Source organism: Bombus vancouverensis, chromosome 6 (genome assembly GCF_051014615.1).
Source record: "Bombus vancouverensis nearcticus chromosome 6, iyBomVanc1_principal, whole genome shotgun sequence".
Classification (NCBI taxonomy): domain Eukaryota; kingdom Metazoa; phylum Arthropoda; class Insecta; order Hymenoptera; family Apidae; genus Bombus; species Bombus vancouverensis.
In genome coordinates, this window is record NC_134916.1 from 11,604,830 (window position 1) to 11,630,017 (window position 25,188).

Genomic DNA, 25,188 nt, shown 5'->3' on the forward strand with positions numbered 1-25,188 from the left:
AGTAAAAGGAAACTTTTACCTGTCCAAAAGTACCTCTGCCCAAAAACTCGAGGACTTCATATTGATTAGTCATAGAATAGAGAACCTCGTGCTGTACCAACTGGTAATCTCCATCCCCTTGGGGGTTGCTGCCACCGCCTCCATTGGCAGCGTTGGTTACTTGCTTGCTATGTGCCGTCATTCCTGTCTGCTTGTGTTGTTGTTGTTGTTGCTGCTGCTGTTGTTGTTGCAGCTGCTGTTGCTGTTGATTATGATGTTGCGACACTACAGTACTACCCACTGCGTTCGTCGCGTTGGCGGAGTGGACTGCCAGGCCGTCACCATTACCCTCCCTCGACCAGGTTTTTCTCTGTAGGAGGAATATACCTTATACAAAAATTTTTGGGTATTAAGAGATCGTAGATAGTTTTTGATAGCTTTAATTGGGTAGGGACGATAACGACGAACACACGCAAGACGAAACTTTGATGAATCCAAGCCGAGGCAACACAAATCCAAAACACAATCCGTAAGAATTGATGTAACATGAATAACATGACTCTTGTCTGTTAAATAAATACACACATACACACAGACATTCGCACGTTGTTAAAAATTAGTTTCAAACACGTACGGGATGTGTAGTCAGTAGAATATGAAGAAAAATTTAGTTATTAATGTTCTACGTAATGGTTTTTTGCATACACATCGATTTACGTCGTTTCGATGATGATCTTCGACATTGAGATTTAGCAAGCATTAAGAAACTTCGAACACTATAGCGGAAATACATCACGATGGCCGGTCATGAAATATGAAATGAAAGCCTTGACGGCAATCGATATCTAACTACGCCACATGGAAAAATTTCTGAGAAACGCTCGTACATCTGTACTTGCTTACAATATTTTCGCGATCGAAGGATCAACGAAAATCAATTATACCCCTAATTATCCGTCAGAATAACATCGTATCGATTTACGAAGCATTTAATACGATAGATACGCAAAGACAAAAATTGTTTACGGCTCTGTATGTCCGTGCGGAACGAAGCTACCTTTGTGAAAGTTGGCTCATGACAGGTATTAGACGATATTAATCCGTAGCTGTCGAACGCCAACGATTATCATTCTGTGGATACTACGTTCTCTCTCTCTCTCTCTCTCTCTCTCTTTCTTTCTTTCTCTCTCTTTCAGTAAAACTCTTGGTTCCTTTTTTATTCTTTTGCCAAACGACTTGACGAATCGCTGTCGTCGAAAACCACTACTTACTTCTGCGAAACAGCCAACGTGGCCAGATGACAAAGTCGATTTTCGAACGGTCATGGAGAAAAAATGGCGAGCACGATGACCGTTCGCTCGCGAAAGGAAAGAACGCGCCACTATTTTTAGCGGTCGTAACGAGTTGTATCATGAACGATTGCGGAAACCAGCATGGTGAAAAATAAGCAGAGAAAAATACCGCTGGTAGACGCAAGTTTTCTTATCAGACAAAACCAACTGGATGACGAAATAAAGTATATACACGGATAAAGAACGGATCAACTCTGTCGCTAGCTGGTAGTAGAAATCGCTGCTTCGAACCAAGCTGAACGACACAGGACGCGATGTGAAGAGAACGAGAAACACCTGGAAGAATACGTCCCTAGGAATTCAGGATGTCGCATGCCCCTTGAACGATGTAACAAACGCTTGAAATAAAACCGAGGCTACTTTATTTCACGATAACATTCATAAATAACACGCATAAGGACTCTGTTTCCTATCGGGACACGTCCCATCGCACGATTGCGCGTTACAAAACCGTGGAAGAAAGTCTTCTTCGGGCTTGTTTTTAGGTGAGGAGAATGGCTTCACCGTTAATACTTATTTATAGCGATTTCAAGCGGTAAGCGGCGTCTCATCGAGCGTATCAATAGCAAGGAAGAATAAAATATAGGAAAAGAAGCGACGGATTCGATAGATATAGAGTTTAAACAGCAAGAATTCGCTTAAAGATACATTATTCTCGATTGTAAATTTGTGATCTAAGCGTTTACGAACGTACGACCAACGTTCGTCTTCTGCGATAATGGAAACGAGACCAAGAGAAAGAAGGATCGAGACGAGGATAAGTCGACTTTCCTCGACGCGATCACGCGGGTCAGAAGAGAATTATCGGTAAGAGAAAATCGGAGGAAGTGGCACCAACCTTCTGGCCACAGCGTTGGTACGTGTCTAAGAGCTTGATCGTCGAGGCTCGTACCAGGGTCTGTTGGTTCGGGCTACTCTTCTGCAGCGCATTATTGTTGTGCAGCGAGCTAAATGCGGTATTAGCACCGTTCACGGAGTACCGTTGTTGCAGACCGGTATTGTCTAATTGGTAGTCGCCGGTCGATTGAACCAATGCGTGTTGGATCACCGGCTGACTCACGTTGTACTCCAACTTGCGTTTCTTGCTGTGGTGGTGAACGGTGTTGTTACTGCTGCTGCTGCTGCTGCTGCTGCTGCCGTTGACGCTACTCGTCTGCTGTGTTTGGATGAACATGTCACACATTCCCTGTAATTATAAAGGGAAACACGATCGTTACTATTTCACACGATCGTTCTTCGCGAGGTAAAGACGTTATCGGGCGTTCGAATGTTGGAACGTTTCTCGAATCGGAAAAAGGCTGACAGAGAGCGGTTCTGATCGCCAGTTTGATCGAGCGAGATGACTCGTTCCTACGATCTACAATTGTGTCTCTCTAATCGTACAATAAGTCAGCTAACAAGCGATATACCGCTGTTTCCGATTCGACAGCAAATGATAAATAACGGAAAAGCGTCAGCAAAACTAAAAATAAAACGAAAATGAACAAAGTTAAGTGAACAAAACTACGGCAAATGGAGGATAGAGAATAGAAGAGGATACAGAACGGCAAGAGTTTCCGTATATTCGTGGATGGATTTTATTCCGAGGCATGTTGTTGCGAGCAGTGGGAGATCGAGCCAGAGAAAAGAGGGGACCCATCGTGCGTCGTTCTGATTTAGGCGAACCGAGAGAGGAGCCCACAGCTCGCCATTGCGACGAGGCGACGCGCGATATATAAAAACGTACGCAACTAACAGCCGACCACGACGACTATGAATATTTTAGAATCTCCTTCACGTACATGTGCCTTTGTATGGTTCCACGCTGATTCGGGCCAGCGGCTCTCAAAAGGCATCTACCGAATATCAGGTTTCTGCGCGTTGACACTCCGAGTAGCTGCAACAGGGCAAACATATTGGGTTGGTCTCTCTCGAGCTAACGCTTCTACATACTCCGTTATTAATCGTGAAATTTCCCTACGCGAAAATCGCATCTGTTTCACCAGATCCAGCTATAGAAATCAAGTTTCCCATAATTTCCAGAAAATCCCGGGTATACTTCCAGGAAATACAGAATATAATGCGATCGATTTCTGGAGCGCTCGTTTCTAGCGCCGGTAAACTAGCACTTATGAAATTAAGCTTCAGATAAGATAACGCTTGTGCCTTTCTTTCCTCTTATCGATCGCGAAAGAAAGCTTCGCGAGTGCACGCGCGAGAATCGACGTTACACGTCGCAAAGTAAAACTCGACAGTAGCATAATACGTAGGTGTATCCCGGTGTGGAAAAGGAAAACGAAACATGACAAAGAAATACCGTGGCTCGGTCGACCGCGTCCCGGATCGATCGGCACGTGACGAATGTTTTGGAAACTTTCGTTAGCTCCGATTCGGTTCTCGCCCCCGCGGCACCTCCACACGCGTTAACACATGTCCACGATCTTTTCTTTCTCTTTCCCTCTTCCGGCTATCCCTCTTCATCCGCGTGCACGACGTGCTCTAATTATAGTGCTACTTGTCAGAAATAGTGTTGCTCCGTATTATGAACGATCTACGGTACCACCAAGTACAGTTACGTTTATGTTAACTGTCTCGTTACTCGGTGAGAGAGAGAGTTCTGTTTAATTGGTGCACCAAAGACAACGCGATATCGCGAATCGTATTGTATATTGTACACTGTAGTCCAGAAGTACTTGGGCACCTGGGATTTTCTACTCCAGCCGATTAATATTAGCGAAATTTTACAAATCGTAAGTTACAATAAATTCGCTTATGCAACAATAACAAATTACTAAAAGGAATTAGATTTTGCAACTGAATTACACAAATGATTAGTTATCCGATTGAGATACGTAAAGTAGAGTTGTAAAAGAGAAGTCTACAACTTGTAACTTGTCAAATTACTAATATTATTAGCTGGTAAATTATTTTGCAGGGAGACCCTGGTGTAATTCGATCAAAAAGTTGTGATTTTCGTTGTATTGTCAAAGTTGTGGGTGAGTTTTCTCTACTAAAGTTTATCTACTATTAACTCTTCATAATTGTGTCTAATAACCAGGACCAAATGTTCTGCTAAAATTAAACTGAAATAAACAATATACCGGCGTGACTTAAAAAATCCATTACCGTCTCTAATAAATATCTGACACTTCGTAGAATCTACATAAACATTTAGAATATGGCCAAACACATGTTCCAGCTGTTCTAAGATCTTAACATTGAATAGACACGTTTAAAGTCTTCATTCAGATATCTCCGCAGAATCGCTTCTATCGTTTATGTCATTTTTACGACTAATGAATTTATGAGAGTATCACTTGGTTTCTGAGAATTGAACGTTAATAGTGTGGCTGGATAATGAAATCGAGAAACTGATAAAGGATAGGATTGATAATTTTGGATATTGAAAGGCTAGCGCGTCAACAGATTACGTGTGGTATCAATAGATCACGAATCTATTCTTCGTTGAAATCTTCTCAATATATCGCGTCTCCGCGGCGCTTGGCTAAAAATTAATTAGAAGCTATGTACAAAACTACTCGAAAGCTACAACGAATTCGCGACTCGTTGGTCGTGAGCTAAGTTTGAACGCGAATCGCCTCGTCACCGTCGCGTCGTCTTTGTGCCAAACTATTCTCTCCCTGCACGCTCTTCTCGACGATCGTCAAGTTTATAAGATGAAATCAGTGGAGAAGAGTAAGTAGCAGGGCTAGAAAGTTTCGTCTCACGGTACCTCGTCACGCCAGGTAAGAGAAGGAAGAAAAGAACGATCGTAAATGTGGGTCGTAGTATAATTCCAGCGGACGGCCGGTTGGCGAGAAGGTGAAAAAAGCCGGTTGTTGGCTCGACGACGAATTTCGGTAGCACGCCTTGGATCAGATGAAAAACAGGGCTGGTGAAAACGAAGAAAAATGTGAATAGACGTCCTCCTTGACTAGTGGTGTTTGAAGAACGAAGCGCTATCCGAAGTACGTCGTAATAAGAGTAGCAACTTTACGTAATAGCTGAACGTAGCAGATAGCGGATCGAAGGAGTTTCAGCTTACTATTCGTGATCAGTCGACTTTTATATATTATCATGTCGATTGGTTATTGCAAAGTTCAGCAACGGATCCAACTTTTCAGACAATTACGTAGCCATCAATTAAAAAGAACGAAGAAAGAATAAATAAACAGCAATAGTGTTGGCTCGTGACATCGTGATAAACATGATACATCGAACACAACGGACGATCTTTGCATTGCAAAGTCGCGTTGTCGAGCGTCGTCGTTGATCTCTCCCGACTTATCTACGAACGACTCGCGTATAATCGTTTCGAAGCGACGGCACACAATAACGGAAAAAAGCGAGTAGGCGCCGACCAGCAAACAACGCGATTAGCGTACCTAATCTATCGCGATTTTTCGTGACCGACGAGTGGTTCAGATTTGTGAAACAATTCACTCTCATGGCACAGCCGTGACTCTCCAAACGTGGACAGCTATTGTTTCTATCGCGATATAGACTGGCGACTGGCGATGAGTCACTTTCTCACTCTCTCTCTCTCTCTCTCTCGCTCTCTTGTCTATCCGTGCAAGTTGCGCGAACCAACGAAACGAAAGTCCGACTTTGCCGAGTTTGCGCTTGCTTGCGATGGTACTCGCGCGTTCCAAGCCGCAGTCCACGACGCTACCCTTGCAAAAGGCTACGAATAATCGCGCGCAACGTCTAGACTACGGTATACAGTCATCGTGGTGACTCAAGCTGATCGCTAGATAAACGGGAAACCCGAAAAGACCCGAAACTGACCTAGCTTTCGTAGAAACTTTTGCCGCGGCATGGAGTCACCACCGATCGAACAATGAACCGTCCAGATGAATCACGAAGATATTGTAACTTCCCGAACGGGAAAGATAAAAGTCAACTCATTTTCAGCGCGGATGCAAGGAGAATGCAAGGAGAATGCGAGACACGTTTGACGCGAGCAAGTTAGAAACGCGTCGAGGCATCGATTCCATCGGCTATCAATTGACCAATTCTTTGTATCTGACGCGAGAATAACGACCGTTCCAGAGGATATTTTCGAAGCTGCGACGAATGCAAGGAAACGATCGAAAACGCCATACACCAGACGTACGTACGTCGTTTCACTACTTTCTCGCTTTAGATAACGGATTGTTGTCGTCGATGAATCGCGGTATTCGTCGCTTAGACGATTGATAACGCAAGGAAAATGACTCGAAACAACTTGGATAACACAAGTTTCTACTTTTCGCTGCAGAGTCGTACTTCGAGATACAGACACGCGACAATAAATCGAATCTTACTGGGCCGTATACCAAATTGTATCGAGTTGAAACACTGTCCGATTAAGAAGTACGCGCTCGCAAACTCGCGTTGCTTCTCCTCGAAAGAGACAGCGAACAGTTCGAGCCCGTCCGTTGTCGTAAATTAACCGTCTAGTATCGCGATCATAAACGTCTGCTGTTACGTCTTGTATTTATAACCTGCAATCGCGCGCACAAAAGTTCGCCGACAAATTGGATGATCATGCGTTAGACTCTTCGTTTCTACTCTAGCAAGTTTTCACGCCGCTGCTAACAATCGTTGGAATAGGATAGTGGTAAGGTCATGTTTGCAAGTAATCCACGAGTATGTACATGGCGTTTGCAGATCGAGTACGAGTCGTTTCGAAAGGATTGCTGCAATTATTACCAAATTGTTATTAAAGCAAGCTTCAATTTTCACTGAAACGAATGTTTCGAAGAGAACATATTTGAAGAGGTTGTTGCAGTAAGTGCTTTCCCCAGTGTTGCGAACAAACCAACGAAAACCAACTCAACATCAAATCACTTTTCCAAACGTGTTACAAATTCATAGACGATTAATGTTTGCAATAATAAAGTAAAGCATTTTTGGATATGGAACTTACATCTTTCTTTCTCTCGCAGTCAGTTCAATTTATATATGGGAGCTGCTTCCTTACTGCTGCAAACTCTTCATTTTCTTTTTTACGTTTTCGATCTGTTTCCTCGAGAAGAATCATCACAATTTATTCCTCTACGCAATTTCGTCCTCGACAACGTTTCGTAACTCGTTATCCTTCGCTCGAAAGCAATTTCCAACGAAAGTCTTGAATCTGTCTCCTCATTTTCTTGTATCTTAGATGAGAGATATTCGCGTTTTCCAAACACTCTGATTCGGATATAAATCAATAATGGTAAGTGGGTATTATCATAACGAAGCATGCAATTATATAATTGAAGAGCACACAGGAAAAATGTGAGATGCTGTATCGTCGTTGAATTTTTATTTCAATGTCACTTGGTGGCTAATATATACAACTGAACATCACAGGAAGAAAACATGATAACTACATATCTGTTGATTATCTAATATTAACGTCAGTTTTGATCAAGCAGAAACATTTTAATACGACGATTGAAAGACAAGCTATTAAGACAAGGAATATTTTAGTACCTTCGATATTTTGAAGAGAGCGAAGAAAATAAAAGAACGATTTTGGTGACACGACATTTTTTGAAAATCAATTGAGCTTTAAAATTGGTATTATAGTCCTCAATTGAAAAGAAAACGATTTGTCCGAACACATAACATTGTCTCATAAAAATTAGTAGTAAAACTATAAAATTTTGTAGGCAATATGGAATGATCGTGTTTGAAATGTTCAGTAGAATACAAAAATACATATTTAACACCGCAAGCAAATAAAGGAATAACCTTGGTAAGGAATTAAGTAATAAAATAAAATTGGCTATTTGGAATTTAAAAATTCTTACGTGAATCAACGACGCACGTCGGGAAAACAACAAATCGCTGCTCAATATTATGTAAGAAGCCATTTGAGCCGATTAAGCGGGTACCGTTTTTCACCATATCGTAGAAACTTCGTCAGTCGATTGTTAAGATTACTACACAATAAACACATTATACGCCCCTTCTTCCCTTGTAAAATTCCACGCTTTCCACGCCGACCAGCCGTACGTAAGATAACGGTTCCTTCGACAATGGAATTTTCCGATTAAACTGTTCTATATCACGTTTACACCCTTTTAGACTTATATCTCTCGTCCGAAACGTGTATCCTTCCGCAACACGTGTCCTATGATATTTACGTGTGTAAATCGAGACGCTATTTGTCTGCAACATTCCTTGCTATGCGTCACGTCGAAGACCAACTCGTTCATATTCGAATTTCGCTGCTAGCGATGTGGGTGGCAAAATTTTACGACCAACATCGGCTCTTAAACGCAATTTAGAAGTATTTACGAATTTCTATTGAACTACCCAACAACCTTCTAAAGGAGCATTTGTTTCATCAACAAACTACAACCAAGTATTCCGAATACAATGGGGAAATTCAAAACGATGATTCATTAGAAATTCCAGTTTGGTTTCGTGCCGAAGAAAGTTCGGAAGGGGAAGATAATAAACATTAAGGGATTTATCTTAAGGGGAAATCCCTTAGAAATATTATTTTAATTCTATGTCCAAGATAATCGGATAACAAAATTTCTTAGGATTTTTTCTCGGATTTCATTTGCAGATCGATGCGGAAGAAATAGATAAGTCTATTCTTGTTTTTCTGATTTTTACGTCGCTCTCGAATAAAAAAAAGTATGTATTTCAAGTATGAAAGAATTGACGAAGGGAATAGTCTGATAAATTTGAAGATACTTTGAAAATAAGCCATAGATCCGCAATGTTTTGTAAAACACGAAGAGAATATTAACTACTATCGTTACTATTAGTCTGTGTAAATAATGATACTAATGTTTTCTAAATGTCCAACAAGATGATACAAAATATTTAATCCTCAAATCAGATGAAGAGATAGTTCCGATACAGAATTAATTTATAACGAATTTTGAGTCTTAACATTCCTTTACTATAACTTCCTTAAAAATGTTGATCCTATTTCATATCGGAGAAATGAACGATCTTTCGACACGAAACGCGTGAAAATAAAAGTCGAAGAACAGTATCGTCGATTGGAGGAGCATCTTTATCCCATTCGTTCCAAGGAACACTGTAACAAGATTCCACAGTGTTTCTATCGATCAAACAGTGTAACAGACGTTTGATGAGTCTTGTGTGTCGCGTTCTATTTGTGTTTGCAAAAACCTACGCTAAACTAAATCGAATTGGAAGCGTGTCAGAGATGGTTTCGAGTGGAATCGTGGTTTACGACCGACGAAATAACCAGATCTACCAAGTAAGCGACGAGTCTCGCGTTCGAGCGGTACGAGCAAAAGGATACCCGAGCTTTCACCAGAAGATAGGAGTATTCAGACCAAGCTTAGTCCTTAAACGGAAGGCCATGAAGCATGGAAAATTCCGTTGAACGATATAAGCGAATAGAGGGTTTTATTTCATCAAAAAAAAAAAAAAAATACGAAATTTCTTTGTAGAATACAAATATGATACGAAAGAAAGATCTATTTTCTTAAAAAAAAAAAAGGCATTGAAACGTCTCTTACGATTAAGAATATAATTGTAAAATTAAAAGTTTGTATATCATTTAGAATAGGAATTTCGACGAAGATTATCTTACGATTATTTTGCAAAAGTTTACTGTCAAATGAATTTTTCGCTTTAACTATATTCTAACATAGCGATATCTAAAAGAATCTTTTAAGAGATATTTGATATAAGGATATGGCGAGTGAAAGAAAGCAATGCAACAAATAAATATCGTTACACAATTATGCAAGATGATTTACGAAACTGGAGCGTCTTATCTCTTTCTCGGATAAAGTTAAAAGAAAATGTTATAGAAAAAAGATGAATAGTTGCAAGGAAAACTACGAATATTTCCCGATGATTTTTCTTCGCAAGTGCAATGATGTATATGCATTTCGCAGTTATATTATTTCTTGAAACGAGAACATTTCTTATCGTAAACCAAATCGTTTACTCATTCTACATAGAAAGATATTAAGACAACAACAACAATAACAAATAACAATAACAATAACAATAACAAGGTCGAAAATTGAATATTTTAAAAGATATTTTAACTTCAATTTTGTAGAATTTATTATTTGAAAGACGGGGAGAAATTTAACGTAGCACTCTCGTGTTTAAATGAAGGATAATTAAACAAATTTTTTATAAGTATTATATTGGTCACTGTATTTAAAAATAAAAATAAAAATCGTTGGAATTTCATAAACTCCGTCTTGCCAATCACGATTTCAAATTCTTTAAAGTATCGTTTTTGAAGTATAAAGTGGGAAATCTATCCGAAAACTCTCACACACCACTGTATAAGAAATGAGTATTCGAAGATTTTAAGGATGAGCTTGGCCACCTATCTTGCTTTTATCGCGCGATATCGAACGTATTCCTCATTTAAGGTTACCTAAAGATCAACAAATGTCCCAGAGCGCTATAGCAAGTTCGTTTAATGTATCGATCGATATTCGGTTTACTCCACAAACTTGCTCGTGATCGCCTTGAAATCACGAAACAACCATTTTCGATCAAACTTCCTCATCGCCGTACAATTTCGTGTAATTATACAATATTTCATTATAATGTCTTTAGAAACAATAACTATCGTTGAGCATAGTTGATGTATGTGCCTTACCGTTCCTAATATACAAGGTGATTGCGAAATCGTGATTTAAATGTATTGAGGAAAAATGAGGAATGAGTCAAACATGGACAAAGGTCATTTTTGTTATGAACCCTGGATATTTTGGTAGATGTGAGTTTAACTAATTCTCGACCGAATATGGAAAAACAATCACAACAAAATTATTTTATATATGAAAATAAGCTAAAATAAGTTTTTCTTCAAAAAACTGATCACGTTTAGTCGGGAATTAATCTGATAAACGCAGTCTGGACAAAATTTCGATTCTCTCGTAAAAAAACTCCGAATGCAAAATCCTTGCTCCAGGTTCTCAACTTGTTTTTGCGTCTACAGTAGTGTCCAGTCTATTGTTCACTCCTGTCTAGCTGGGTGAATCAGGCAGATTCACATATCTAACCTGACAAGTTTTCAAACTTGATTTCCTTAAAAGCAAATTCTTTATCCTTCATTTTAGTTTCGTTTTCAGTCACAGAATCTCCCTGACCCCATTTTTATCATGAATTACAATGAAATACACCTTGTATGTATATCAAGCAAATTATCAAATTGCATTTTCTCGAAAACAAAGCATCGTATGAAAAATTCGACATTACCAAGTTATTTTTACATGAGGAATCACGTCCTTCCCGCTTGTATCACGATATATTACCATAAAACGTTGTTTCGTGCTTTGTCATTCGCCTATCGCGGTGTTAAAAACGAAACGTGGTTTGTAAGAGGAACAGGAAAAAGTAAATGGAACGACGTACGTTGATATATACACGCACGCACGATGAAGAGAAGTAGTAATCGTAAAGTGTGGTAATGTCCTTCTGGGAGGTGCTCGTACGTGTCGAGAGGTGGACCTCGAAATGCCGAAAGGCCTTTAGGAAGGCCACGTTTGAGGAAATCTCGTAGAAACGAGATAAAAAAATGCTGGGCGAGCACACTATGCCGCCGGTTGCCACTTCCGATTACTTCGTTTGCCTCACGGACTGCCAGACGGCGGTCGATAATTAGAAAACGATAATCAAACGCGACAATATAGAGCACCAATCGATCTGCGGATGAACGCGCAGAACTCCGAGGAACAGGGATACGGATGAAACTAATTGGATTTTCAGTCGGAGTTCCACGGGAAAACGATTCGATGATTATTTTTCTTTCTATCTTGAAATTGCTTTCGCTTGCTATTTCGTTTTCGAAATGGAAAGAGAAATGTAGTTAGTGGCTCGTCTTATTTCGAAAGATTAACGTCTTTCTTTATAATATCGAGCTACATTTTCGACTATCTCAGAAACTAAACCGATCGTGTTCTCCACTTTCTGTTAATTCCTCAATTTCATTACTCGAGTGAACAATTAATGTTCAGTTCTCAAGAAACAAATCATTTAGTTCCATAAAGTCATCTATCAGGAGAAGGTAACATGAATAATAGCAAATTTGAAGAACAGCATTCGTAACATCATCATTTTCCCGTACTTGATTTATGTAGTTGACCAATGTGGCTTCTAAATCACTCATTTCTGAAGTGAAACAAGAGGAGTCTCATAATCGTATCAAAGTTCAATTTTAACCCTGAATTTGTTTTAAAATTATAAAATCATAGATTACCGAATACAAATTCTACCCTTTTCAGTTATAGTATTCTATCTACCATATCGAAACCGAATAAATTCGAATTTTTATCATATTCATTGTGCTATCTTTATTTTGCCTCGTTCAGTTTAAAGTGTTTGGTCATTATTTCGGAACATCCTATATAACCTCACTTAAAAAATAAAAAACACCGATATAGTTTAAATATTTCAGCATATCTTGAAAAATGAAAAGACGCTACATAAGACGTTTTGACTAACATGGACAAAATCATGTGTAGATACCTTGTTAAAGTATTAATTAATCCTAACGTATATACTACAAAAAAAAAAAAAAAACGGAAAACTCATGAGGCAAGAGTTGATATTGATCGACATCGCGAGCAGTTTTCGATCCGTCGCTAAAATATAATTTCAGCCGGGGGAAGAACCATTCGACGGCAACGTAGCACGATTCACAAAACGAAACGTGGTATCGATACGAGAGTCTCCCAGCTAAGCGGAAATAAAAAATATCGCTACTGCCTGTGACAGTAGGTTTTAACGTAAAAAAGAAAAAAAAAGAGAAAGGAACGAGGACGGTCGCGCGTTGGTAAATGATCCAGATACTGTATAAACTTTGGCACGAAGCAACCGACGGTGTGTTATGTGGATGGGGAATTTCCAGGCGAGCTTACGCGCGTGTTGAACGAAGCAACGAAAAGTGCTAGGATTTCGTTCGTAATGAAACATCGTATATGTATATATATACATATATACGTACGCTATCGACGTACAACTCGGTGACACGTAGAAATCGCGATCCAGTAAACGCTTCTGCGACGCGACTTCCAGCCTACGTGCACGCAGTTGCTTGGTCGACAGATGTTCTTCGCTCGCGTGTTACAATTCACAAACTTTTCCACTCGGTCGGCACGACTCCGTTTGCGCTGGCATTTCGTCCAATTTCAGGAATACTACGCGTTTCGTGAAATTGCATCCCACTGCGCAACATATTATCGAGATCCACGCTCGAGACGATCGTTACGATTAAAAAAGTTAGGCAAAACGTTACCACGGCAAAAAGTTATTTATCAAGCTCGAAACGCGCACGCACACACCTACCGACGATTGCTTTCGTTGATAAAAGCATAAATCGACGGAAATGAAAAACACGGATCCGAACATATATCTTCTACCTAACGACGACGCATGCAAACCGACATTCTGAGGTTATGTTCGCCTTTCCAAGCTTTCGGCAACAGATGTTTCCGATTCAGCTTCCCGTTTCGCGATCTCCTAGGTGGCTGTCGTGTCGACGTCGCACAAAACCTGGTGCGGAGAAAAAATTTAAACTGTCACGCCGCTAACCTGATCAATTTACACCATATGATCGCGCGATCAACCTACTGGTTTTCGCAGAAAAGTTTCGTGAAACGAACGCACGGCAATTGACCGAAGTTCACGAGGGGGAAAACTTTAATTTGTTTACGTTTTCAGTTTATCGAACGTACGTATGTTCGTGAGAATATACGCGTTCGCAATATGATAAGCTATACGTGAATCGCTCGACCGAGAGTGGAACGGGTAAGACACGCGAGTCACGGTATCTTCCGGTAACCTGTCAACCGCAAATATCGTCGGTAGAAATATAGAAAAGCATCATTTCATTGATTCGTACGCAAGGGATGGAAACACACGAGATTAACGGCGTGTCGGAAAGAAAGAGCGAAGGAAAGAACATGTTACGGATCGTCGGCAAAATTGAAGTAGGAGAGAAAAGAAGAAAAAGAGAAACATACCTCTCGGTTCTTGGCCAGTGTCTCTCTGTTCAGGGACGGGCCCGACGATCACGTAGCAGCATGTTCTGTTTATTCCCGGGTTATCTTTTCCCCGTCTGGTTTGTCGGGCTCTCGTTAGCGACACACAGCCATCTTGCGTAGTGCCTGGCCTGGCTCGGTCGCTTTCGGTACGATGGCCTCCGTGAGCGCGACAGAGAGGATAGTCGCGGTGAATAGGGGGATTCGAGAGAAGGAGGGAATGAAACGTAACAGAAGAGAGAGCGAGAACCACGGCCCCGCCGAAGTGCGTGTCTCACCAATATACACGCGTATATACACCGAAGTAGCACCAGCAATACCACACCGCCGCCGCCACCACCACCGCCACGACCACCACACCACTACTACCAATACCGCCACTGCCACCGACGTGGAGGCACTGCACCTCTCTCACAGTTTTCGCCACTTTTTCGCACGGCCCTCGCCCACCTCCGTCACATACATATTCCGTGGAGCAGCCAGCGTTTGCGCGCACCTTCGTTTTCAACACGACGGATTTTCACCCAGACAGAACAGGGTAAACGCGACGAACCCGTTATTTACCCGTTTACCGATGTCTTCTGTCAATTTGACCTACCATACTCTCTTCTCTGTTTTGTTCTGTTGTTAGCGTTGCACCACTGCTACGGCCGTCGTAGACGCTACTGCTGCTGCTCCCGTTGCCGCTAGTCCACTACTGACTGCCCGTACCCGTACCCGTACTCGTAGTACCTGTCGTTCCAACGCGCACGACTGCGATCGGGGGATCGCTCGGGCTCGGCTGCCGCACGACTGAAACACTTCGGCCATCTTCGGTGCGCCTCGGCGATTTGCGCTCACTTTCTGCGCAGGGGCGGCGATATCGTGGGCGCATCAAGCGCCCCGTCCCCGTTTCCTCTTCGATGACTCATGTGCCACGCTCTGACGTATACGCGCTCCAACTCCAACCGCCACCGTCGCTTTAAGAAACCATCGAGACCTCTTTATCGCGTGAATCTGCAGGACATATGGATACGTTGCTACGTGAAAATGTTGCAATTTTATTCGATCAAAAAGGGACGTGTATAATTCCTTCGTCCAATTAAATCTTCTGGAACCGATCAGTTTGCATGTTGATTTTTGAAAGCGTACCCCGCGTTTCGTGTTTCGCTGTTCCGATCTTCGCCGCAGCGTTCGCGTTCAAGGGAAATCGCAATGACGTCGGCGAATGACGCTAGTCGCTAATGGTCTTTCAACATATGTAGATCGATCTGTGTAATTTTGTTTTCGTTAACGAGCGTTCTTATCGAGGATCAGCGTGTACGCAACGCGTGCGCGAAACGTTCGTTTTGTTTGTTAATTTTGCAACGCTGGGTTACATGGAAATAAACGTCTCGTGCAATTATTTTCACCATCGATTTCTTGTTTTGCCGTGCGCCACGGTACGCCGGTCTCTGACGAAAAAAAAGGACAAGACAACGGTATACGGGTGGTCGAACCAGCTATTTGTAATCATCGTAGTGAAACAAACGGAAACAAGTAAAATACCAAGCGATCTAAGGACTTTCACGGTCGTACTACCATCGAACAAAATGAACGCGCTCGTACCTCGCGATTAATCGTTAATCTAATCGAACGGCAATGCGCGAAAGGTCGAAAGTCTCCTGTTTTTACATCAAATTCATGCAAATCGTTTTTCCATGCGATGAGTAAAACAATACTCCATCGAGGACGCTTTATCGGACTTGAACTTTGTAGTTTCTGAAACGGACGTTTTACTCGTTTATGCCGTCGAAACGATTTAGCGTTTATTTGATCGAAGGACACGGGACTCGAAGAACCAAGCGTGTGCCGGAAAGGATGATATCTTTATGACTACTTCGTTCGAATGACGGAGTATTAATAACGCGGCGGTGGTCTTTTCGTAAATTACAAAAATAGCTACCCGCTTTACGAATTGCCGATCCGATCATGTCCGGAAGCTACGCCCATTCCTTGAAACTCGTCTCGAGTACTTTTTAGAGAAATGAAACAGTCGTCCCTGATCTATGGGGCGATAGTCAATCTAGTCGATAGGTTCGCAAAAGTAGGCGAAAAGTAGTTTGAAATTTCGGCCTCTAGATTAGAAGATAATCCGTTTGCGCCCGAGCCAACTGAAACCGGATCTTTCTACGTCAGACCCGGCCAGTCTAAAGATACAGTCGCTCTTTTTCTCGTATAGTACGAAACGCGATCTCGCATCGCGCTTAGAAGAATCGCACGATCGAATCGACCGAGCGGAGGGTTGTTTCCACGGGAAATTCGTGAGAAAATTTTTTCAAACGGAACGGAAGATTCGCTGATTCGAGCGTGGCTAAGCGAAACGTTTACGATCCTATTAGAGTCTGGCTTGTTCTAATCGCGTACCTGGCGACGCATGACGTCATTGGCCATTAAAGGATAGCAGTTCTCTCGGGCGGGACTCTGAATTTTCCAATCGGAACGTGAAAATCCAGCTCGTCTATAATACGTTCCCGGTATACTGCGCTAGAGGCGCAACGTCGTCGAGGTCTCGGAGCGAATTGGGTCCACGGCACCGACCCAGAGGAGGGTGCAATAAAGAGAGCCAGGCCGTACGTACGACGGTTTACGCCCCTCCCTCGATCCCGCTTCGCCACATCGTATCGCACCCCACTCTAACCATCGTGCTTCTGCACCCTACTTTGAAAATCCCTCAACGGTTTCACAGCAAGTGCCTTCGAAAATGGACAAAGAGAAAGAGAGGTTTGGAAGCCTGCAGGCACCCGTTTTTCGTACGAAAATTCACGCGCTCCTGTCTGACCTGAAAACGCAATAAATAGCGTTCGTCCCGTTATTCTCCTTTCTCGGCCGGCTCCGGCAGTATATATACCGACAACGTCCATCCGCTTTCCGAGAAAAGTTGCACCGTTCTTCCATTATTGTACAGAGAAAATTATACGACACGCCGTATTATCGAGTAGAGAAAATTATTTGTCAGATTTTTAAGTTACAAATTAAACGACCCTTTACTTATCAGCTTTACTTTACGATGTGATTTCGACGATTGTCTCTCAGTAACTAAACTGTCCCTTTTCTTCTCGTCATTCTCCTTGGCTTCACAGATTAGAAAAAATGTTCCTATCCTTTTAATGGGCTGCACTTGAATTTTTACATCACATCGGCCTATTCCAACGTTACCGTTTTCAATGACGGTAAACTGCTTTTCCTCGTAGAACGCGCGAGGTATGTGTAATACGATCGTGGAGAAAAGCAACGTCGAGGACTCGAATTGCGACTCGCGGATTGGAAAGTCGATGGAGATTATACGAGAAAGAGATCCGTGTTCGATCGACCGAATAGGTGAAAAATTAAAATCGACGCTATTTACGTAGTTATCGAGGCATCTCGAGTCAGCCAAGTCACGTGGCTTTTTTCTTGCCAAAAAGTTAAGTTACATGCCTCCGTGGCGATTGTCATCGTCGATATTAGCCGGCAAAGTCACCTCGCGAGTTTTCGATGCGACCCACACCGTACACGCGCCGAAGAGATTTTCCACGTGTCACTGGGTCAGTGCACTTGCTGTCCTGCGCGGGAACGTGAATACAGATCGCTCTCTAAATATCAGAGTACCGCGAACCTCCGTATTCGCCCGCGGTCTTTAAAGTTCATCCAGGAACGTACGTCTTAACGAAAATACTCGGTGAAGATCGTTGAAAGCATTTTGAAGAAAAAGGTCGATAGTTTTCAATCGAACGATCTAAATAATTTAGACTATTGGTTACAATTACAATGAATCCGTTTTCCGACGAACTGTCGTTCCGACGAACGAAATATACAAATACGATTTAACCAGCGAGTATCGTGGCTTAATGACATAATGTATAATTGACTGTGTAAATACTCTCGGAATGTCTGCGAAGTATGGATATACTTGCGATAAATATCTTGCAACTTCTCTATACATTTTCAGTGTTTGTTTTAAAGATGCACCAATACAATCGTGACGATCGTATCTCATTACAGTATTAATGCAAAATGTTATATTATGTAACATTTATACGGTGTACTAAGTACTAAGTTTTCACAATGTGTATGTTTACAGTACATAAATGTTTTATAACTTGCATATACGTTTCCAGATTGGTTTCAAATTCTGCTGCTATCATCACGATACATAATCAGCTTCGATCGTATACGGGTAGCAATGAAATTTCAAAAAATTTTGTCCAACACACGTAACATATTCGTAAAAATATTTCCTTCTTTCAGTCACTGTATGTACTCGTACATTTCATTGTTTCGACGTATTCGTCGGAACGACACTTCGTCGGAATACGCATCCACTGTAGTCATAATCTTATACACCTCGAGTGTCACCTGAATTGTAGCGAATTGTACAGATCGGGCCGAGCGTAGTTTGGACGAATGGAAACACGCGGACACGGTGGACGATCGCGAAACCGATGAACGTCAACGGCGGGTTACCGTTCCACTCGAAACGAGCCAGGCAGCTAACATTTTCGTGAGAAGCCTCGCGGCACCGTCGCGTCGGTGCGTCGTTGCGAAAAATCATTCCCGTTGAAGGTGGTTTCTGTCTGCGTCTCTGTCCGCCTCCTATCGCTTCCCTGTCGCGCAATACGAAACGAGTTTCCAACACGATTCAATGCCTCGGTCTGCAAATGTGAAAGTACATTACTGCCAGCTCTGAAAGTCGTTTTGCTCGAAGGTTTACCTCTCGAGCGGCCCTGGACCGTTCACCGAGAAAAGAATCGGCTAGTGAGGACGAAGCTTACGCCAGGCGAAAAATCATCGAGAAATATATAATAAAATCCCTCTAACGTTGACGTAACGGATAATAATAAATAGTCGAGAAAATTGTGTTTGCGATCCAAATGAAAGCAGGACTGTATGGCGGTTCTATTGTGTACACAGCGCGAAAGAACTTTGCTTTGCTACGATTAGTCATCGACAGGCTAATCCCTCGTGACCGTACCTTTTACTTTCCTTCATAAAACCCATCTTTCCCTTTTAATAGCTTTTTGTCAGGTAGCAAGTACGATTCATTGGACTCGGAGAGAGGTTTATGAAATTTAAGCAAAAACAATTAGGCACTTAGGACGCGTAGGACATTTGGTTGCAAAACTTATCTCTTTGCCAATTTTACATTTTCTGTTTGACAATGCTGATTTTGCTGAGAATTAGCCGTACCCTTTTTAACAACTTTGTAATGACCTGGGTAAGGACAATTAGAATCTTATATTATGGAACTTTGTGGTTTTTAAAGGTACACTGGAGATAATTAAAAGGAACGATAATTTACTAGCCGAGGAACGTCCCATTTAGATTCAGAATCGATTGCACCCTTCAATGAGTAGTTTTACATCCTTCTAAAATAGGCAATCATTTTGCCAGTGGATAACGCACTACGTTTTTCCATTTCAAACGTATGTATCTTTTGAGATCGTGAATTTTTGTCGAAAAACGACAAAATATTCGAAACCTCGACAATAATGTGGTTTTTGAAGAAAAATTATAAAGCGAAGTCAAAAGTCAAGATGCGTTATCAAAGTTGGTATCGATGAGTCTACCGTGAAACAGACAAAGAAACCAAAATGACGACGGAGAGGGACGAGTAGTGGATGCGATTTAACTTCGCGTCGATCTCTGCGAATCTTTATGACGCCACAGTGCGTCACCGTGCACACGGAAAAATACTCGAGCGCACAGGAAATATCGGAGGCAAAACGCGGAGCCCGTAAGTCGTGGTCGGAAAATATCGAGAGGAGGAAGGTACTCGAGATACATTTTTCTGCCCAGCCATAAAAAAGAAAGAGAGAAAGAGAGCAGACATGCAGCGTATAACGAATATCAAAATTTCGTTCGTATCAAGATTAACGTCGTTGCGGAGATGTTGTGTCGCGACGTTTCGTCGAAAAGACCTTCAGGACGTTGCTCGTCGTCCTCCACCACGGAAAATTCAATTAGGAAAGACTCGATCAATCTACAATCTAGCGGACGAAAAGCGTCCTATCAGCAGCAACATGGTCTCGAATGCTCAAACGAATATTAACCCCGCTACATTCTGTGCATCATTTTCTGTCCAATCGATTTTACCATTAGAAACCCTCTCATGCACGTTGCATATATACAATGTCGTACATATTCTGTTAAGTGGTTAATTAACTGAACGATAAATGTATTTGTTTTTAGGTGAACACGATCTTAAGTTTTAGTACATTATTTGTTCTCTATGTATCTGTACGAAATGACGTGCTTGTACTATCGATACAGGACGCATTGCGGACTTTAGATATCTATTTAATTATTTTATATACAATCGCACGCAATAATTATACGTATAGTAGCGCGACAGTAGAGCTGACGCAAAAATAACGGCAATTATTAAAGAAGATATACAAAACGCAAGTAACGATCAAAGTGACACGGATTTTTTAAACGTATAAAGAATCATTGTTATATAATATCGTCTCGCGTCGATCTTAGTCTTTTATTTTTTTAATTAACCATTCTTTTGTTTGTCGAAACGAGACGAATAACAAATATTCAAGGATCGTAGTTGGATTAAACATGGTCTACACAAAAATCTGTACGTATGCTAGTCCAAACCGGAACGAATAAAATAGTGAAACTTAATCGAACGTGATGAACATTTTAATGAACAATATCGTCGAAGCTACCCGCGCGAATAAAAGAATTGTTGGATTACCAGATTCGTTCGCGCATAGAATAGTTGGTTTTCAATCGAGCAAGAATTTCTGATTGCACGATGGCTCGGATGCTTCCGGTGTATTGCGTTTTAATGGGTCCTACCAGGATGACAGGGCGACGATTTGGTGGCGAACGCGCTGCAACGGCGAATTATCGCCACAATTGATAACAATTTGTTTCCCCGTGTTCTCCATATGGCACAGGGACGAGGCCAGTGAACCAACTGCACACGATGACCTTGAACTAACGACCAAGCTGGCCAGTTTTCTCGATCGACCAAATTTTCTTTCTCGAGTCGTACAAAACGAACGGAGCAAAGAATATCACAACGAGAGAAATCGTATTCATGGTAGGATCGATTTTTACTTCGAAGTCGAGATTGAACGCACATCCTCGTAAAAATCTCTATTCTTCTTTTTTTATTTTTTTTTGGTTACAGGGAATGGAAAATTTCTGTATTATCGTTAATTAATGCATTCGTAGTTAACAATGATTTTATTTAACGACGATTTGATCGTTGCGGATCTCGACCGTAAATAATAAATAATATTAAGCAGACTTAAGATTGGCCGTACTAAATTTACTTATCCTCGTATAATTTCTGAATCCGACTCACTAACGTGTGATATTTGCAATTGCCAAATTACGAAGGACGCGATGTTGTATAATAAAATTTAATCCGCACAGAATTTTCTTTTATTATTTTAATAGGCACATACGCGCGATTAATGCAAAGTTAAACTCCACGTAGAAAAAGAAAAATAGTCGAAGTTTTATCATTGTCGTTGTGTCGCCTTCGTTCCTCTTCGTACGATTCAAAATATTTATCGATTATTTCGTAATATCTTGTATAATAATATTTTACTTAAAGAAGATAAAAACCATAGACGACTTCAAATAGTTCAACATATCTTGAAAAATAAAAAGATGCTAGACAAGACATTTTAGCTACTGCAAGGAGAACAGCATCGGACGCTACTACACGATCGATATCCAGTTAATCACATTACCTAAGCGGCATATAATTTTATTACGGATAAAACTAACGCGAATTCGCTGGCTGGATTCTTCCGGGTCGGCCATCGGATTTGCGTAACCATAGGACGCGGGATTGCAACGGAAACGAGTCTTATCGGTTTCCTCGAGCCATTGATACTCGCACGCGTTAATTTCGTTATTTTGTTAGATGCGCGTAAAATGACTTCGAAACTTTTAGCAATAAAGACATTCCACGTTTTATAATATAAAACGTTGCATTGAGAATTTCTTCTAATCGAACTGCCTTCGTTGGTCGTTGTTATGTATGAACCGGAAGTAGGGACAGTTGGAGAGAGGACAAATTGTCTAATACATTCGTGGTATCGTATATGTATAATGTAACCCATGTACACATCGTTCTTTACGCTTTGATGTTAAACATACAGTGATTCACGTTTTTGGACATTTATCGCAGAAAAGTAGAAACTTATCGCAAGAAGCTTGTATGCATACGTTGTGTGTATTGCATGAAACATTTGGAAATTCCATTGGTACTACAATGAAACACGCTGACTGCCGTAATTATATTGGTAAAATTTGAGACCAAACTGAAAACGTACGCAGAAGTTACAAGATATTTATAGCAAATACATATTCGTTCGAAAATTAGTATACGAGAGAAATATAAAAATATTTTACACATATGGTTCAAAATGGTTCCACTTGATATCGAGATATTAATATAACAGATAATTGGCTGTTTAGTTACTTTCATAATTTTCAATACAGTATATTGCACTAAATATCTTGCACCTTCTATGTATTAGATTTTCATTATTAGATGCACATATAAAACAATAAATATCGTGCATCTATTATTTTCTTATAAAACGAAAAATGCTTTCGGGATAACCTAATACATTTTCAGATTTATTTCAAACTCGAGCGCTATCGTCGTGACAATAGATTTCGTGTAACAGCCAAAGTATACTCGCTAAAGGATGACAGAAATGTTCGAATATTTCCATAAGCCACTGTGTTCGGCAAGAACGAACCGACAGAACGGTCCGCCGAATGATAAGCAGCAAAACGGACCTAATATTGCGTACCTGAGCCGACTACAAGAAACGATACATATGCAGGAGCCTACGCACACGGTCGCTGGTGTAGGACAGTCGCGGAAGCGGTGACCCTGCTTGACCGAGTCGACCGCGATCTCCAAGTCGGCCGTGTTCTCTCCACGTACCATTTATCTGTGTTCTTTTATAACCGGTCACGATAAGCTAGCTTTGCTTACAAGCGTGGCCCGATACCGTTCCTAGATAGAGCTAGCTTAATTCCTCCAAACACGGTATATCTTACCGTTTCAAAGTCGCTTCACGATTCACGCCTCGGATTTACAAACCGTCCGTCCATAGTCTATACGAGTCGAGTAGAAAGAACTCTCACGAAACACGTTCGAACTATACTAGTCATCGACACAGTTGAGTCACGAATAACTATACCGTCGATTCTAGCTCGTTATCTTACTACTAAACCATGTTTTTCGTTCGGTTGTTCGAGTACTAAATGAAAGTCTATGTGGAAGGCTGAGAATTTTACTACGAGGATAAAAATGTAAATAACTTTAGGTTTTATTACCGGTTATTTCGGATGAAGATAAGCGAAGATCGTATTGACAGAGACTTATACGATTTTCAGAATCTTGGAATTTTCTGTAATCGATTTTCAGTTGCTTTAACCTCTCTCGTGGACAAAAGTCGTCATCTAAAGCCTCTGACGTACGAGAAAATGTACTAAGAAGTTGTCGATCTTGTTGAGACAGGCAAAAAGAAAGTGGATTGAATGCAATCGTCGAATAGAACTGGGAAACTAAGTAACTGGTCTGTCACAAAGGGGCGAAAGGAAACAGATGTCAAAGGGCGAGAGGATTTTTCGTGAGGTCGTATAACGTGCGCGTGTAGAATGATAACTGCGTAGATGACGACACCTGGCGGCCTCGTGACGAAAAGCGTCGTTCTCGGAAGCGAGAACGGTAAAAATATTATTTGAACGAACCTATTCTAGTATTCTTACGATCGGATGTCTTTTAAAATTTAAAATTGAAAATGAAATATATTGCAGTACATTCGTTTGAAAATTGTCAAGAAGCTTAGTATATGTATAGCTACATATCTGGAAACTGCGAAAATTTGCATGCTCGGGGAAGACAATTTTCTACAGACTTATATGTAATTTATCTTCTTCTTTGTGAAAAATTTGGTCCTTACTTATAGTTTCTTTTTCTAGGAATTTCATTCATTTGTATATAAAAATTTCGACTACGATATTCAATGGAAAAATATTAGAGTATGTATATAGTATAGATCTATACGTATACATATAACTTATGTATTAACAGTAGTAATTCTTCCATCGTCGGTAAGAATCATTTTCCTTCTTAATTAAAGTTACAATGTTATTTCCGTTTCTAAAGCATATCGTCATACATGCATGCCTTTTATTCTTTTAATTGTGTATGTTAACTTAATAAATATATCCAATATAATTGATAAAAACCATATTATTCGCTATCCTTATACCTAAGAGCTGATGCAAGCAAAAATAAATTAACTGTATTAAAATAAAATTTTTTTGTAAAATAGAATCTGTATTTTTTAAACAATTATAGTTTCTGTTGTTACATTATGTATTACGTTCGTTGTTAAAAGAGAAACACGCCCCGAAAGGGTTAAATTGTACTCACGAGAGGAAGCGTTTGGACCCGAATTTTCGCGAGAATAGCACACTGCGTAGCTGTATCGAATAATAATCAGACACAGTACGAATACACGGATACGTTGGTTACATGTATACTCACTGTTCACTATCAAACATGTACATACATTATACATATATACACATATACTCCGCAAGAGGCGCGCCCGCGGCGTCGATTATCGATTCGGATGTAAATAGACGCAAATGATAAATTTATCGGCGGCAAAGACTATGAGCCATGCCGGCTTGCTTTTACCCGGCATTCCGTTTTCCTAATTTCCGTAAAATTACTCTATCATTTCCTCAAACGAAACTATCGACGACGATTAACAAAGTTTTGTACAAAATCGTCGTTTAGACGTACGATTGATCAAACACGATAGATAAGCGTTAAAATTCCCTTGAATGCGATAAACGAATATATATTGTTATCTGTTTCGTGCGACTGTTTCTTT

At 40.8% G+C, this 25,188-nt stretch overlaps 1 protein-coding gene and 1 long non-coding RNA gene across 18 annotated transcripts in view; one reads left to right on the forward strand and one right to left on the reverse strand.

Moving 5' to 3' along the window:
• The window catches only part of Hipk (Homeodomain interacting protein kinase), a 39,525-nt gene extending 24,557 nt beyond the window's left edge, over nucleotides 1-14,968 (reverse strand). For 13 of the 17 annotated variants that reach the window (XM_033332058.2, XM_033332060.2, XM_033332059.2 and 10 more), the window contains exons 1-4: nucleotides 14,270-14,407; nucleotides 3,113-3,207; nucleotides 2,170-2,517; nucleotides 20-349 (exon numbers count right to left, since the gene is read on the reverse strand). In XM_033332058.2, the coding sequence (XP_033187949.2) occupies nucleotides 20-349; nucleotides 2,170-2,517; nucleotides 3,113-3,166 (732 nt within the window). In that variant the 5' untranslated portion in view covers nucleotides 3,167-3,207; nucleotides 14,270-14,407. Of the gene's footprint in view, nucleotides 1-19; nucleotides 350-2,169; nucleotides 2,518-3,112; nucleotides 3,208-7,221; nucleotides 7,485-14,269; nucleotides 14,408-14,885 lie in introns of those variants that run through there. The other 4 variants (XM_033332066.2, XM_076619476.1, XM_033332065.2 and 1 more) reach the window with 4 other exon arrangements.
• Nucleotides 14,369-15,387, forward strand: LOC117155758 (uncharacterized). Its single transcript, XR_013058688.1, has 2 exons — nucleotides 14,369-14,825; nucleotides 14,919-15,387. It is a non-coding gene; the product is annotated as an uncharacterized LOC117155758 (long non-coding RNA).
• Nucleotides 15,388-25,188: the final 9,801 nt, after the last annotated feature.